The sequence below is a fragment of the Lepidochelys olivacea genome (genome assembly GCF_965140295.1).
Source record: "Lepidochelys olivacea isolate rLepOli2 genome assembly, chromosome: 8".
In the NCBI taxonomy this organism is placed as follows: Eukaryota; Metazoa; Chordata; order Testudines; family Cheloniidae; genus Lepidochelys; species Lepidochelys olivacea.
In genome coordinates this window covers 18194262-18211004 of record NC_140418.1, presented here as the reverse complement: position 1 = coordinate 18211004, position 16743 = coordinate 18194262, and the positions used below count along the sequence as shown (strand labels likewise).

The 16743-nt window shown below is 39.7% G+C and overlaps 1 protein-coding gene across 2 annotated transcripts in view; it reads right to left on the bottom strand.

The window, feature by feature from the left end:
* Positions 1-6800: 6800 nt before the first annotated feature.
* Positions 6801-16743, bottom strand: part of RBM27 (RNA binding motif protein 27) — a 38953-nt gene continuing 29010 nt past the window's right edge. For both annotated transcript variants that reach the window (XM_084636916.1, XM_084636917.1), the window contains exons 19-21: positions 12942-13028; positions 11270-11380; positions 6801-10057 (exon numbers count right to left, since the gene is read on the bottom strand). In XM_084636916.1, coding sequence (XP_084493042.1) covers positions 9971-10057; positions 11270-11380; positions 12942-13028 — 285 coding nt within the window. In that variant the 3' untranslated portion in view covers positions 6801-9970. The remainder of the gene's footprint in view (positions 10058-11269; positions 11381-12941; positions 13029-16743) is intronic.

The window sequence follows — 16743 nt, the reverse complement described above, 5'->3', positions numbered from 1 at the left end:
AATTTGTATAACTTTGGCTCTGGAAATGACAAGCTTTAGGTGTAGAGTGCTTTATCCTGAATGACAAACTTATCACACTCTAACTTCAAAATGGATGTCGTGGGACTTAACATTCTAGACTAACATTCTTAGATAGGCACTAAGAACCAGATTTTGTAAGTAAATAGGTGCCCAGTGTGATCTTCAAAAGCACTTACATGTCTGATTCTCCACCTATTTACATCTTTAGGCACCTAAACACCTTTAAAATACTGGCAGCAAATACAAAAGTATTCTTCTGACAAGCTTAAGCAACTTGTGATGCCACAGATGTATGAAAGTGGGTTTAAGCGCAGATAGTCATAGTCAGAGTTCGCGGTGCAAGTGCAAGATCTCTGTATTCTTGTGCCCTCTACAGGATAAACCTCCAAGAGCCTAAATTTTTCACCAATTCTTATTTCAACCACAAGGTTTTCAGCGTGCAAAACTTAATCAAATGGAAACATGAGAAATAAAGCACTACTACAAGTTACAGATGCCAATATAATTGTAACCAAAAAAATGCATCAAAACGTAGCAAGTTTCAGAAGATCAGGTATAACCACCCACTTGCCAAGAGGTTTGAGCACTTTGCCTTATGTCTTATAGTGTCCAGTAACGAATTTAAGCTCCCAGGCTCACCTTTTGAAGGTGTTGTGCAGGTTTCTGTTGAGGTCTTATGGTCTCAGTAGAGACACTGGATTTATGGCTTATTACTCCAATCTGTAAGCCACTAACCCTCCTTTTTTTCCTATGACTGCAGAGGCGTTAACAGACCACTTCACCTTGAATGGTCTCCTAAGCAGTAGTGTGGACAAGCCCTACGTCGATGTAACTTATGTCGCTCAGGGGTGTGAAAAAGCCACCCCCAAGCGACGCAAGTTACACTGACTTCAAGCAGTGTCTACACTGTGCTATGTCGGTGGGAGACACTCTCCCGCCAGCATAGCTTCCGCCTCTCGTTGAGCTGGAGTAATTATGCTGACAGGAGAGCACTCTCCTGTCGGCATCAGTGCAGCCGTGCTGATGTTGCGTGGTAGCATAGACTAGCCCTTAGAATATGGGTTAACTATTTATGCTAAACAAATTCTTCCACCTTGTATTTAGCTGTGATACTCTACAGTTCCCAGATTTGAAGAAAAGCTCTGTATAGCTCGAAAGCTTGTCTCTCTTAACAACAGAAGTCGGTCCAGTAAAAGATATTGCTTCACCCATCTTAAACTTTATAGTTTAATAGTAACTATTTCAATTGTGGTAGCACCTAAAACTTGCTAAGCACTTTCCAAATAAGCATACTACAATTATTTGAATAGTTAGCACAATTCATTTTCTATACAGATATTTTCTTTAAATACAGATTTTTAAAGCTGGGAACGGGCAAAAAAGGTGGTGGTGTAGGAGAAGACAGACAAGAGAACCAAGATGTATTGTGAGAAAGCACTGACCTAGCAATCAGAGATGACCCAGGCCTGCTGACAGTGGGGGAGGAGGGGCAGAGTGAGGGCAGTTGGCTTCAGCAGTGTAGACAAGCAGCAAATTTGGGGGGCATGACACCCCACACGTGCCCCCCCCCGATGCGTTGCCTCTGCTAGCAACACTTCTACAAAAGGCTCCTTCAGCAGATGTTGGTCTCAGTGAAATACCTTTTATCACTTGTTTTCTAGTTCAACCCTATGCTTTATTATGCTCATTTGAAAAAACTCAACTTGTCAGCCACCAACTTACTTTTTATCTTCAGTATTTAATCGTTTTAATCTTTCATAAAATAGCTACAGATAAATGGTTACTATCAAAATACCAGGCTGTGCTACACGCAAGACCACAATAGATGTCTAACAATTATTTACCACGTCGTACCTGTATCAAGTAGCCTAACTCCAAGACCTGGACTGGTTGGTTAACCTTCAGTGGACTGCAGAAATGTGTGTCAATGGCAGATCCTGTAGAAAGAAAAAGAAAAAAAACCCTACAATTAACCCATTTGCATTTTGTCCCAAGTGAATTTTTCCACAGCTATAGCTTTACTGTGCAAATAGTAGTACAGCAATGTATATGTAGGCTTTAGTGAGTTAAATACAACTGACATGCACTGTTCAGCTGGCTTCCACTCCCCACTCCGGCCCCCCATTATGAAAATCTTACAACTGACAAGACCTTCAGTTAGATGCCACTTTTATGTCAATTTGAAGGACAGGCTGAAATCCTCCTCCCTTATTTGATATACCGGGATGTGTTTTTAACTACAAAAGGAATTGTCATACCAGATCAGACCCATCATGCATTAAGTGTAACATCCTAGCTCAGACAGGGGCCAACACTAGATGCTTCAGAGGAAGGTGCAAAAAACCACCTTCCTAATAGCTAGTAGTTCAAGATTGGTTTAAATTCTGAAGCATGAAGCTTAACATCTCTTACAAAATTTGATAGTGTTATCCATGAAAACTTTGGATATTCTTGTCCATTAATATCTAATCCCTTTTTGAATCTTGCTACTTTTTTTGTCAATGGCATCCTGTGGCAATGAGTTCCACAGTCTAATTATACGTTGTGTGAAGAGCATTTCCTTCTATAGGTTTTGAATTTACCACATTTTAATTGCCCTGACAGTCTCTTTGCTTCTATGAAATAAAGCAGAAGCTCCTGATCTAGCATCTAATACCATTCTTTTTTATATATACCTCTACCCCGATATAACGCGACCTGATATAACATGAATTCGGATACAACGCAGTAAAGTGGCGCTCTGGGGGGTGGGGCTGCGTGCTCCAGCAGATCAGCGTGTCAGCCTCCGACACGTGTCTCTGAGCGGTGTGTTAAGGGTGCCGGGCTGGGGCTGAGGGGTTGGATAAGGGGCAGAGGGTCTTGGGGAGCGGTCAGGGGACGGGGGGGTTGGATGGTTCAGAGGTTCTGGGGACAGGGTGGTCAGGGGAAATTGGATAGGGCGTGGGAGTCCCAGGGGGCCAGTCAAGGGGCTGGGGTCCTGGGGATGATTAGGGATGGGGGTGGGGGGATCAGGTCTTGGGAGGGTGGTTGGGGCGGGGGGTCTCTGGAGGGGGTACTCAGGGGGCAGGAAGTGACTATTAAGAATGGAAATGCTTGAGGCCAAAAGCAAGTTCGATATAACTCGGTTTCATCTATAATGCGGTAAGATTTTTTGACTCCCGAGGACCGCGTTATATTGAGGTAGAGGTGTACTTCTCTCATGCCTCCTTTTATCTAGTCTTTTCCAAGGTAAATCCCAATCCTTTCAATCCCCTCATACAACGGTTTTCTGAAGCAGCTAATCATTTTCATCTCCCTTCTCTGACCACCCCCTAAATTCTGAAATAGCCTTTTTAAGATTGATTCCAAGACCAGAAGGGACCATTGTTATCATGTTGGCTCACCTCTTATATAATACAGATCACAGAATTTTCACAGAATAATTCCTAGAGCAGATCTTTTAGAAAAGCATTCAATCATGATTTTAAAATGGTCAGTGATGGACAATCCACCATGACCCTTGGTAAACTGTTCCAATGATTAATCGCTCTCACTGTTAATGTAAGTCTTATTTCCAATCTGAATTTGTCTAGTTTCAACTTCTAGCCATTTGACTGTGTTGTACCTTTCTCTGCCAGATTGAAGAGCTCATTATCAAATATTTGTTACCCATGTAGATAGTTACAGACTGCAATTAAATCGCCCCTTATCCTTCTCTTTGTTAAGCTAAACAGATTGACCTCCTTAAGTCTATCACTATAAGACTTTTTTAATCCTCTAATTATTGTTGTGGCTCTTCTCTGAACCCTCTCCAATTTTTCAACATACTTCTTGAATTGCGGACACCAGAACTGGACACAGTAGTCCAGCAGTGGTCATACCAGTGCCAAATACAGGAGGTAAAATAACCACCCTACTCCTACTTGAGATTCCCAATTATGCATCCAAGGTCACATTTGGCTTTTTTGGCCACAGCTTTGCACTGGGAGCTCACGTTCAACTGGATTATCTCAGATGACCCTTCAAATCTTCTTAAGAGTCAGTGCTTCCAAGGACAGAGTATATGGCCTACATTCTTTGTTCCTAAATGAATGACCTTACATTTGGCTGTGTTAAAATGCATATTGTGTGCTTGCGCACAGATACCCAAGTCAGCCAGATTACTCTGTATCAATGCCCTGTCCACTTCATTATTTGCCACTCTTCAATTTTGTGAGCTTCAGTGATGATTTTATGTTTTCTTCCAGGTCACTGATAATGTTAAACAACATGGGGCCAAGAACAAATCCCTGTGGGACATGACACGAAACAACCTGCTTTATGATGATTCCTCATTTACAATTATATTTTGGGATCGAGCAGTTAGCCTGCTTTTAATCCATTTAATATGTAGCATGTTAATTTTATATCCTAGGTTTTTTTAAATCAAAACATCATGCAGTACCAAGTCAAATGCCTTAAAGAAGTTGCAATATATTACAGCAGCCATTACTGTTAGCAACCAAACTTGTCATAAAAAAAGGTGGGGCAACCAGTCCTATGATCTAGACAAGGCCTCACCCGTGAGTTATATGACGGCACAATATTCTTCCTGTTCTCCACCCCATTCTTTATCTATCCTAACATCTTGTTGGCTAGACAAATACAAGCCTACCCAACTGAGTGAATCAATACATTTCTAAAAAAATTTTTTTAAAAGGGTGGAGAAGACGACTTTAAGAACATAATTTTAGTTTAAGGAGCTTCATGTTATCACATCACATCCCTGGGTCAACAATGTTTATATGGGTAAGAAGTATCAAGAATCTGACAAGTATTTCTTAGTACACATTTCATTAATTACACAAGGTACAATCCGATCTTGTATATTTCAAAAATAAAAAAAAAAGGAAAATCGGTTATTAGCAAGTTCTAGTTCCACCTCTGAAGAAATTCTATGCATAGAAATGCCAATCAACTCCACAGGAGTCCTGCATATAGGACAGGCATGTTGGTCTCCTAATTAGCAATGGTTGAAGTATAATGTAAAAATCTTTGAGTTAAATGCATTTACCTTCACATTTGTTCTGTTAATAGACTCCTTAATACATTGTTTTTACCATAAAGGTTTTAAAGAATACTTTCCACCATAAGTGTAACTGCCACATACCAGTAAAATGGCATTTCTAAAATTCAGGGGCAAGACAGCTATATTCCCATACAAAAGATCTGCAAAAACATGAGAAAAAATAAGAGCCCTAAAATACACACAGGATGATTTCTGTTACCTTTTCTTGCTTAAAAAAACATGTTCAATTAGTAGGTTTTGGGCAACTATTTATTCCCTATTCCAAATCACACGCCCTAAACATCCCCATTTCAAGGCCTCTTTCCTTCAAAAGCCCTTATCTCATAAGACAGATATTGAGAACTGCTCCAAGACTTTATATTTTAGGCAAAGGAAACAAGCTCCAAAAATGAAAGACTTTTTAAAATTTCCCTTATGGTACTGCCTAAGGCCTCAATTGGGGTTGGGACCCATTGTGCAGAATACTGTAAAAATACAGAAAAGCCAATTCCTGCCTTGAAGCACTTACAATCTAATGATAGATGAAGGGTAGGGTAATAGGGATACAACACACCAGTGAATGAGCGTGGTGAAGAAATGACACTACTGTTACATGTAGCATGGCTTTTTTTTTTTTTTTTTTTTTTTTAAATTGAGACTAGAAGTAAAAAAGGGGAAGAGAAAAAGTCACAGCTTGTCACCTGCCTGGCCATGTTCGGTAAGCAAGGTTTTGTAGGCATCATGACAGAGCAAATTCTAAGGAGTAATCTGAAGAATAAGAAGGATGAGATTGGATAATTTCCCCACCCCCACATGCATAAGGTACAACATGGGAGAAAATGCAGAGGCATTTAAGGAAGCCGATTGGTGGGCATTAAAGGCTAGGAACAGAGGCGGAGGTAGAAGTTCTGATTAACAGATTGGATCAATAGGGTGAGGCTACACTGTTTTTATTTATACCATATTTGTACTCTGATACCACCCCATCTTAGAGATCATCAGGTGATATGCATATGCTCTAATGGGCTGTAGGGTGTGTAACTCACTCCTAGTCTAAAATAATTCTCCACTGGTTCCTACTTTTAAATTGAACTTTAGGAAGGAAAGAGAAACTCTAAAGATTAATATAAATATAGGACCAACAATGGTTCTCACTTTGTATTAGATCACTCTTAACTTGGTTTTACAATTGGCACACTGTAGTTTTATAGGCTTGCTATATTTTCAATGGTTTCAAAAGATCGATGGATTTGAATTCATTTTGTTCAGTACACTGGCACAGGTGCATTAAAATAATTAGTTTACCCTTTAAATAAAAAGATGTGAAATGCTTTGCAGTTTTCTGCAAAACACAAATATACTCACAGTTTGCTGACCACATTACTTCATACTGGCTCTTACAGAACTGTAATGCTCTCCACAGAGAAACTATCTTCTCTCCAGCTGCTTCAGCAATATTTCTTAACTATAAGGCAAGCAAAAGCCTGCACATACATACAGAGACACACACACACACATTTTTCAGAAGAAAAGTGATATAGCTCTTTTTGTGATGGTTGTAATTTTTTGGAATGGTTCTTCAGTTTTCCAATTTTTTAAGTTAGAGTTATTTGTAGCTTTTTATTTTTTCTTTTTTTAAATCTTGAACCATTCCATATTATATCTTTATTGCAAAAAGTCAACATGCATCTTAGAAATTCAGATTGTAATCAATAAAACAAACATTACATATATGAATTTAAATGTATAAACAGTTAGAAATTCAACAATATCTCCTATTATACTATTACACAAGTTCACAATTTTGTAAAAACTATAGTACAAGTTTACTATACATCAAGAGGAACTTATATTCCTTTTCACATGATTTTGTTAAAAACTGCTGAAACGTTTTCATCATAAATGGGCAAGTGTTTTCAAATGAATCTTTACAGCTCATGGGCTTTGTTATGCTCAAGAACTTAATTTGATAATAAAGAAATGAAGAATAATTCTTCATTCCAAAGTTTAATGTTTAGCATATACAGCTGTATGGTCTGTAAACTAGGCTTTAGTTTGGTAACATTTTATTTTAAATTTCCTATACATAAGTTGCTTGGTATGCATATACAGATATAGTACTGATTATGAATTAAGTCAACTGTACTTTTTGAAGGTGTACATTATAATTTCATAATAAAAATAAAATGTTACCGTAAAAAAGTAAAATGTGCATTCTCAGTTACCTACTTAAAAATAAACAATTTAGTATTACCTACTAAGCCGTAAAATACAACACAGGGAGATCCTCTAGCTTTGGCAAAATGAAGGTCACTTTCAAACAGCTTTCCCACTCCTTAAATACCAGAATTTAATCAATTACAGTTATGCTGCCTATCATTTATACTCCCAATAATATAATAGCATGTTTTTAATACACAAGCTAAGTTCAGAGGCACAACTCACTTTTGTGCTTCAATGCTTAAAAATCATGTTTGGGATGTCACTTGAGGATGTATGTAAGGCTACCAATGTGCATACCAAAGAAAATGTTATATAAATCTCTCCAAGGCCCATTAAATAAATCTTCCACCCTTGCCTCTCGCCTATCTCACCTAACTAAAAAAGCCAATACATATGAGCAAGGGCAAAAGTGTCTCTCAACAAAGTGTGCCAATAAGGTGTGTCCTTTTGGAGCTAAAACCATATGAAAAGGAAACCCCATTCTGTTTAACTGTGTCAAAGGCTACTGAAATTTCTCTTACAGCTTCATTCATTCACTGTAATCTTCAGTTTCCAAATACAAAAATACAACAATTCTTATTGAAATCTATACGCTGGTAGTTTTAGTACACAAAAAGAAAAATATTTACAAAATTATACAGTTTAAGAAAAAACTCTGTACAAAAAAAATATATAAATCCTTTGTTCCCTCTATCATTTTTTTAAACTGTCAGGACTCAAACATTTCCTGTAATGGATCTTTCAAAATATACACTGAGCCACAGACATTAAGAAAATATTAGAGATGGTGGGAGAAGAGCAAGGATTATTCTTCTAGGTTCAAAGTATTAATGTTTTTTTCATCATTCCTTCATACATTTAATTTAAACTCAGCATTAGTAGGAACGCAGTATTTAACTACAAAATGGAAGTCTTAATATGAAGGGGGAAAATATTGAAGGACATATTCCCTCCAACTGATACTGAAACTTAAAACGATAAAGTTTTGGTTTCTTTTACATATTACCACAGCAAAAGGATACTCAAATGGAGAGGAAGAGTACACGGGGCAACCTGAAGGAACGTGACTTCAAGTAACTAGCTATGTTCAGCCTAAATTAAAATTTCTGGTACTTGCTGTATTTATTTTGAATCAGGAACCAATTGCCAAATACTCTGGTGTGCTAAATATCTGAAAGCAATATGATTTCTAAAGCCAAGAATGTATGCATTTGGTACATGTATATAACAAAGCTGTTTAGTATCCCAGCAGTTGGTAAGAGTATGTTTGCTCTGCTCCTTCAAACTGACATCCAGACTGCAAAGATACTATTTTACATGGGTACTTACATAACAGATAACTCCTACTGTACAAAGTGTACAGTACAGATGCATACAGAGTGAAGGAAAAAGCCTACTGGATAATGTAGTTATGCTCACGAACAGCAAGACCCACATAACAGAGTTATGAAGATCTATAGCTCTCGAGGGTCTAAACTTATTAGCCCCATTTCTACCACAATCACCATCATTTCTTTTTTGGTGGTTTTTTTTTTGTTTTAAAGTGGTCTAAAGACAAAGGCAATTGAAAATTTCATAGTGTCTGTTTTACCTGCTTTTAAACTAAACTGCACTTTAAGATACAAATAGTTTTCCTAAAGTGAGTTTTAAACACTAGTCTTAAGAATCGTATCACTTAAAGTGCTGGTTTAGTATAGTAGGATATTGACCTTCCATGGGCCAAAAAACGACAAAACTTGCTCTGAACACTGTATGGGTTTGGCCTGAATATTAATAAAAGTGACAGACCTGGTCACATTGCAGAGGTGGGAGAAGAGGGTTCTCATGGTTGATTGTTTTAGAACTCTATACAGTTTAACAGGATTGACATTTATCAATACTGACAATGCAATAAATCAACAGCCTAGATTAAGCTTGAACCTTGTATCCAAACCATACGAAGAAATTGACACTGACAGTGAAAGAATGGAAACAATATGCTAATGACCCAGATATCAGTGTCACTGCTAATGTTTCACAGTGAAACAGGATTTAAAGCAATTTACAGTGAACTAGTATCAGGCAGTATCATACTAATACACTGTTAAAGTATGCAAGAGGAAACAGAAAACAAAACACTTAAATGAAGAAAAGTTGGGGTCTTCTACACTGAAGTTGTGTGTGACTCTCAAGACAGGTCTTGAAGCAAAAAAATGAATTCAGACACAAATATTTCCTATAATAGTTGACTTTGCATGTAATAAAATGCTACCCTTTTTGAGTTAGCAAACATGAAGCAACTGACATTTAATGAAAACGTGTCTGCAGCTCTCTCCTGCAATCTATATAAGATTTACTAAATAAAACCTGTAACATCTTTTCTTTTATATCTAATAAATCAAAGCATTAAAAAACAAGATAATACAGGTGACGTGAAAAAAGGGCTTGACAATATTGATAAGTTTCTTCTTTATAGGAGGACTACCACCACTGATGATCTTTTTAACTCTGTAAAAAGTCACTGGGCAAAGCTTTGGCTGATCTAGTAGCACAGCTAAGTATCTGACACGTTCATATCACAAACTTGTTCTCACTTGAAATCTACTGTGTGTTTTGAAAAGAAAGTAAAATAATTTTTTGGCTCATCAACTTTCTTAAATAAATTTTTAAAAGTTGTAGTTCAAACTATATTCCTAAAACTATACAATTCCAAATAAAGTTTTATCTTCTCCAAGAACGGGATTCGTCTTCATCTTCATCATCATCGTCATCATCTTCGTGCAAAAATAAATCTGAGGTTTCAGTCTCCTGGATGAAGACAAAATTGTAGTCTGGTTTTAGAGATGACACTTCTATATGCAAGAGGCAACATACTATATAAAGCAGCAGCATTTTATTTTAGGGTTGGGTTTACACAATGGATTCTAGATACTACTTGAAAGGGTTCACCATACAATGTGCATACACAATGCGTTGGCTCTAAAAGAAGGAGCTGTGTCCCCTCCTCAATGGCACCAGCATGTTGGAAAAATAGTAGCATCTTTTTTATTTAAGTGAACTAAAAAATTCTTTACTAAGGGGAGAATAATTTGCAACATTCCTATTAAGTTCAGGTTAATATGTCACTATCCCTCCATGTCAAGGGACAGGAACAATTACCCAACTTAAACACTGCTTGGTTCAGGATGGCATGTGATCTGAGGAAGCAATATATAGTTTAAACTTATATACTTTGCACATTTTTGTTGTTCTAAAGGTGTTTTGCACCATCTGGCCAGGATTAATACAAAATTTATCAACTACTAATTTCACCGTCTTACTACATTGATTCTAGTAAATATGGGATTGTTAATGTTGAATTATAGTCTCTTGCAAATATCTAGTAGTTTACAAGTCAAAGGGATAATCTTATCCTGAGATGTGAATAATTATTTCTACCAAAATTTATAAAAGAATACTATCTTGCCCCCATCATAAAGAAGGAAAAATGGTAGGAAGGAAACAACCACCAATCCACAAATCAAATACTATGCTGCTTCTGAGCAGTCTTTATTAACTGTAGTTGGTTCTCAGAAATGAGTATTTTCCTTTGCAGACCAGGCTAAGGCAAGTTTGTTTATCCATCAATCATTTATAAGAGCCCAAATCCGGGGGGGGGGGGGAGAGGTTAAAAAAAATCAGGTACTAGAAATGAAGCAATTTACCCTATATCAGAACGGCTGACGTGTACCTTTAACAATCAGCACACAGAGAACTCAAATGTTTGGTCCTGATAGTTTATACAGGTATGCATATTTTACTCAAAAATACACATTTCTCTCTTAAGGATACATGTGCAGGTACAATATCCAAGTAAGGTTTCAACATTTCTATCTTGTAAGAATTACCGTGAACTTTGCCACAATATCTTCGGACAACTTCCACAGCAAACAGAGAAAATATTCTACACAACCAAAAATCCCTACACTACTAGGAATTCTGTGAAAACAGATAAGCCACTATTCCAATGTACTACAGTACCTCTTCCTTGGACTCCTCTTCCTCAATTTCTGTGGACACAGAAGGTACCTTAGGTTTGTGCCACGATATCTGTAGTCTTCGGTCTTTGAATCTTGATCCCTGGTTAGCAGCCTAGGTTTTATTTTAGATGTGTTTTTAAAGGGAATTAAAAACATATGGTTCATAAGAGTAAAGAAACAAGGTAACCAATAGTGAGCTAGGTACTTTAATCGGAAGAGGTTATCCCCTTAAGAAGTGTCAGCGTACACTTCCCAAATCTATGCTACACAACTACCTCCCCCAACTCCCACAAGGGTATTTCTGAGCAGCAACTTCAACACAGCTCCTAACTGGCTGATTTCACTGTATGCACATTGGCATTCTGGGAATCGCAATAGGGCTCAAAGATTGCTTGGTTGGAAGACTCCAGCATTGAAGCTCTGTCTATACTGACAGGTTTCAGAGTAACAGCCGTGTTAGTCTGTATTCGCAAAAAGAAAAGGAGTACTTGTCGCACCTTATAGACTAACCAATTTATTAGAGCATAAGCTTTTGTGAGCTACAGCTCACTTCATCAGATGCATATCGTGGAAACTGCAGCAGACTTTATATATACACAGAGAATATGAAACAATACCTCCACCCACCCCACTGTCCTGCTGGTAATAGCTTATCTAAAGTGATCAGGTGGGCCATTTCCAGCACAAATCCAGGTTTTCTCACCCTCCACCCCCCCACACAAAGTCACTCTCCTGCTGGTGATAGCCCATCCAAAGTGACAACTCTTTACACAATGTGCATGACAATCAAGTTGGGCTATTTCCTGCACAAATCCAGGTTTTCTCCCATCCCTCCCACCCCCATACACACACAAACTCACTCTCCTGCTGGTAATAGTTCATCCAAACTGACCAGTCTTCAAGTTTAAATCCAAGTTAAACCAGAACATCTGGGGGGGGGGGGGGGAGGAAAAAACAAGAGGAAACAGGCTACCTTGCATAATGACTTAGCCACTCCCAGTCTCTATTTAAGCCTAAATTAATAGTATCCAATTTGCAAATGAATTCCAATTCAGCAGTTTCTCGCTGGAGTCTGGATTTGAAGTTTTTTGTTTTAAGATAGCGACCTTCATGTCTGTGATTGCGTGACCAGAGAGATTGAAGTGTTCTCCGACTGGTTTATGAATGTTATAATTCTTGACATCTGATTTGTGTCCATTTATTCTTTTACGTAGAGACTGTCCAGTTTGACCAATGTACATGGCAGAGGGGCATTGCTGGCACATGATGGCATATATCACATTGGTGGATGTGCAGGTGAACGAGCCTCTGATAGTGTGGCTGATGTTATTAGGTCCTGTGATGGTGTCCCCTGAATAGATATGTTTCATATTCTCTGTGTATATATAAAGTCTGCTGCAGTTTCCACGATATGCATCTGATGAAGTGAGCTGTAGCTCACGAAGGCTTATGCTCTAATAAATTGGTTAGTCTCTAAGGTGCCACAAGTACTCCTTTTCTTTTTGTCTATACTGAGTTCACCTACCATTTAACTAATGGCAACATATATCCTCACTGTCCATTCCAGACCAGTATGGAACAAAGCACCCCAAAGAAAGTTCAACTAGTACATTGTATGAAAGAGTAAGATTCTGACCCTAAAACCACAGGAAGAGTTCTCTTACTAAACTTACATTTTCAGCTTCTGAGCGGGACTTAAAAGTTAGAACGACACTTAAAGGAGAATCCTCTTCTTGGAGGTCTTCAATATCTCCAAATTTCTGTGAAACAGATGTACAACAAGAAAAAGCATCATTAAACAGGTGTGCTAGTTGGACAAACCATCATATCGTAACCTGGGCCTATTCAAAGCTGAAATTTAAATATGGCTTTTTTGGTGGAAGGAAGAGATAGCCTGAGGCTAGAAAGGTGTCACAGCTTGTACCATTCCAGCAGTGGTGTATAGCCTCAAGCCTGTCTCCCAAGAAACAGATTTAAATTACTTGCAATTAAAATTCACTGCTCAACTAGTAACACACACACTCTCCCCACAAAAAAGGGCCTTAACTTACCAGCGTGTTAAGAATTCTCATCTCCCACCGCCCGTTAATCCTCTCCTCCACACACATACACACCCTTCCTCATCACATAACTTCTCTAGTCCCATGAAGTAGTTCCTTTTGGAGCTCATTAATTTGCAAAAGGGAAGCTGTTCAGCAAGAGAACCACAGCACTCTGCCAGAAAACAGAAGCTTGATCAATCCACTATCACTAGATCAATCAGATGTTTGCATTTTACAACTAACCAACTCCCTTTAATCTGAGTATTAGGGTGGCAATAACACTGGACCACAATACTGGAGAACCAGATTGGCTTTAGTGTTCCATCTCGCTGAAATGAAAGCAATTTACAAACTTTCATACTGTATTTGTCTTCAATACAAAAAGGATTTGTCAGGGAAAGCATTTCTTGAATCTTAGTCTGAGTACGAGAATGAAAATTATTTTTGTCTTCTACCTTCATTTTATGTAAAAAACTAGTAAGCTTCTTGGAAGCAATTTATTAACTTAGGTAATAGAAATGATGGTATGCCAGATCTCTTACTGCAGATTTAACAGCTGATGCTGCTGAACTAGCAGGGAATATTTTCACAACAATGTAAGTCACTCAGAAAACTGGAAGAATTCCAAGAGGATGGGCACTATAGTGCAGTACTTCATGTTCAGCTAAAAAAACACTAGAGCAGGTCGAAAAAATTTCCAACAAAACGTTTTTCATCGGAATTGACCAATCCATTGAAATCTACAGTGTTTGGCAGATATAATCCTTATATCTTATTTCAGGAGTCCAAGAGAACCCTCTCTGGTCACATGGCAGGCAGGCGAGTTGGCAGGACTGCCTCAGAGTCCTGAACCCTAGGGTTTGCAGCTCTGGTTTAACCCACCATATGGGGCACAGCCAGGATTCCATTCCCTTCTACAGAGAACTTTGAAATTTTTGGTTTTAGTTCCAGTGTGGAATGAAAACCAATTTCTGAACTATGAAAATTCTCTGTGAAATGAACTCTCTTTCTCTACTCAACTCTAATAAACGGTTCTTAATATTACCCAGGTTTGCCATATGACCGCTTTCTCTTTGCAAAAGTTTAGGTATTCTTTGCATTAACTTGGTAAGATTCAATGTCACGTTTCACAAACACGGCATTTGTTTCGATTGCTCCGATTATAATTTATGGATTACCCAAAAAGTTAATAGGCGTCTCAACTAAGAATTGCCAGAAGATGTTTAGGAAAATTTATCAAAAACTTGATATTAATTTTAGTTGTGTCCCATACTGACACTGGATGCTGGGTTGTGAACTGTTACAAAAGGGACCTGAAAACTGCAATATGAACTTCCTAAAAAGTTAAATTTGTGAAATTCCTGCTTTGCTTGGAAAAAAAGACAGTTACCTCTTCCATAACTGGTGTTCTTTGAGATGTGTTGCTTACGTCCATTCCATATTAGGTGAGCATGCTCACCACATGCACCGGTACTGGAAGCTTTCCCCTCAGCAGTATCCATAGGGGACCGGCTCTGGCACCCTCTATCGCGGAGCCTGTATGGCGTGGTATAAGGGGTGCTGCCGGTTCCCCCCACCCTGAGTTCCTTCTTACCCAAAACTCCGACAGTGGGGAAGGAGGGTGGGTCATGAACGGATATGAACACCACATCTAGAAGAACACCAGTTACAGAAAAGGTAACTGTCTTTTCTCCCTTGAGTGATTGCTCAGGTCCATTCCACATTAGGTGACTCCCAAGCAGTACCATTGGAGGCGGGTAGGAGTTCACGGACATGTAGATAGCAACACAGCTCTGCCGAACCCAGCATGGCCTCTGGCCTGCTGAATGATGGCACAATGCGCTGTGAGCATGTGAACAGAGGACCACACTGCGATGTTACAGATGTCCTGGAGAGGGATGTGCAGCAGGAAGGCCGCCAAGGACACTTGAGCTGTAGTCGAGTGGGGTCTGACAATTGGTGGTGGTGAGACCCCGCCCGGTCATAACAGGTCCTTATGCAAGAGTTAGTTGGAAATCCTCTGTGAGGACACCAGAAGGCCCTTCATCCTATCCACTGTAGTGATAAAGAGCTGAGTTGATTTATGGAAAGGCTTGGTGCGTTCTAGGTAAAAAGCTGTTGTAGGAGCAGCATGTATGCTCTGTATGATTATGCTATGTATAACCTGTATGCTCAAAAGGTCTGTTACACTTTCCCCCTCCACTTCCCCCCCCCATTTTGTCTCCTCTCCCTCTTTGAATACCTGTGAAGTGGCTTTCCCCCTCCACCTCCCTCCTGGAATACTTGTGGGATGAATGGGTTGGTTGAACAGCTGGAAGATCAGAAGAACTCCCAGGTAGACAAGGTGTCTGGGATTCTAATTAGGCAGCGCTCACACACCCTATGCATGGACACTTCCCGAGGTGAAGTGTGACCAACCAGACCTGGCCTAAGTCATCTGTAGTTGCAGGCCATGAGGAGCAGGTCCTTAAAAGGGGAAGGGGCCATGTGCTCAGGAGTGCACTCACAAGCGTGTATCTCCCGTGAAGGCCCTTTGCCCAGACTGCCTGGCCAGTGGTTCACCACGTTGCATTCTATCGTGCCTCGGGAAGACTTACCTTCATCGCACCATCCATTGCTGCGCTGTGGGACACTTACCTTGAAGAATCCTGACATCTCCAGTGCTTTGCCTGTCCTGCGAGTGTGAGTGTGACACCCCCCCCCCCCCGCCTTCTTTTCAGCTTAGCTATCAGTATAATAAACGCGCGGCTTTCTGCCAAACTTTCTGGGTCATTAGTCCTCCCTATGCTTACTAGCTGGCTCAATTTTGGGTAACAAAAGCCAAGGCCCTTCAGATGTCCAGCATGTGAAGACACCGCTCTTTGCTGGTGTTGTGCAGTTTGGGACAGAACACTGGGAGGAAGATGTCCTGGTTCATATGGAAGGTAGATACCACCTTCGGCATGAAGGCTGAGTGGGGCCACAGCTGAACCTTGTCTTTGTAGAAGACAGTGTACAGCATTCTGAGGTCAGGGCTTTAATCTCAGAGACTAGTCTCGCAGATGTCACCGCCACCAGGAAAGCGACCTTACATGACAGGTGGGAAAGGGATCAGGAGCCCAGCGGCTCAAAGAGCGGGCCCGTGAGCCTAAAGAGGACCAAGTTAAGATCCCACTGCAGAACAGGGGTCCCTACCCATGGGAAGTCTCGAGACCTCTCAAGAATCTGACTGTCATGTCATAAGAAAACACCATCTGGCCCTGGATCGGCAGGTGAAAAGCAGAGATGGCCGCGAGATGCACTCTAATGGAAAAAAGTGTGCCAGGCCCTGGTTCCTCAAATGAAGCAGGTAGTCCAAGACAGAGACTGTATGGAAGAACATGAGGGAGAGATGCCTTGCTCGGATGCCCAGTGGGAAAACGTCCACTTGGCCAGGTAAATCAGTCTGGTTGAG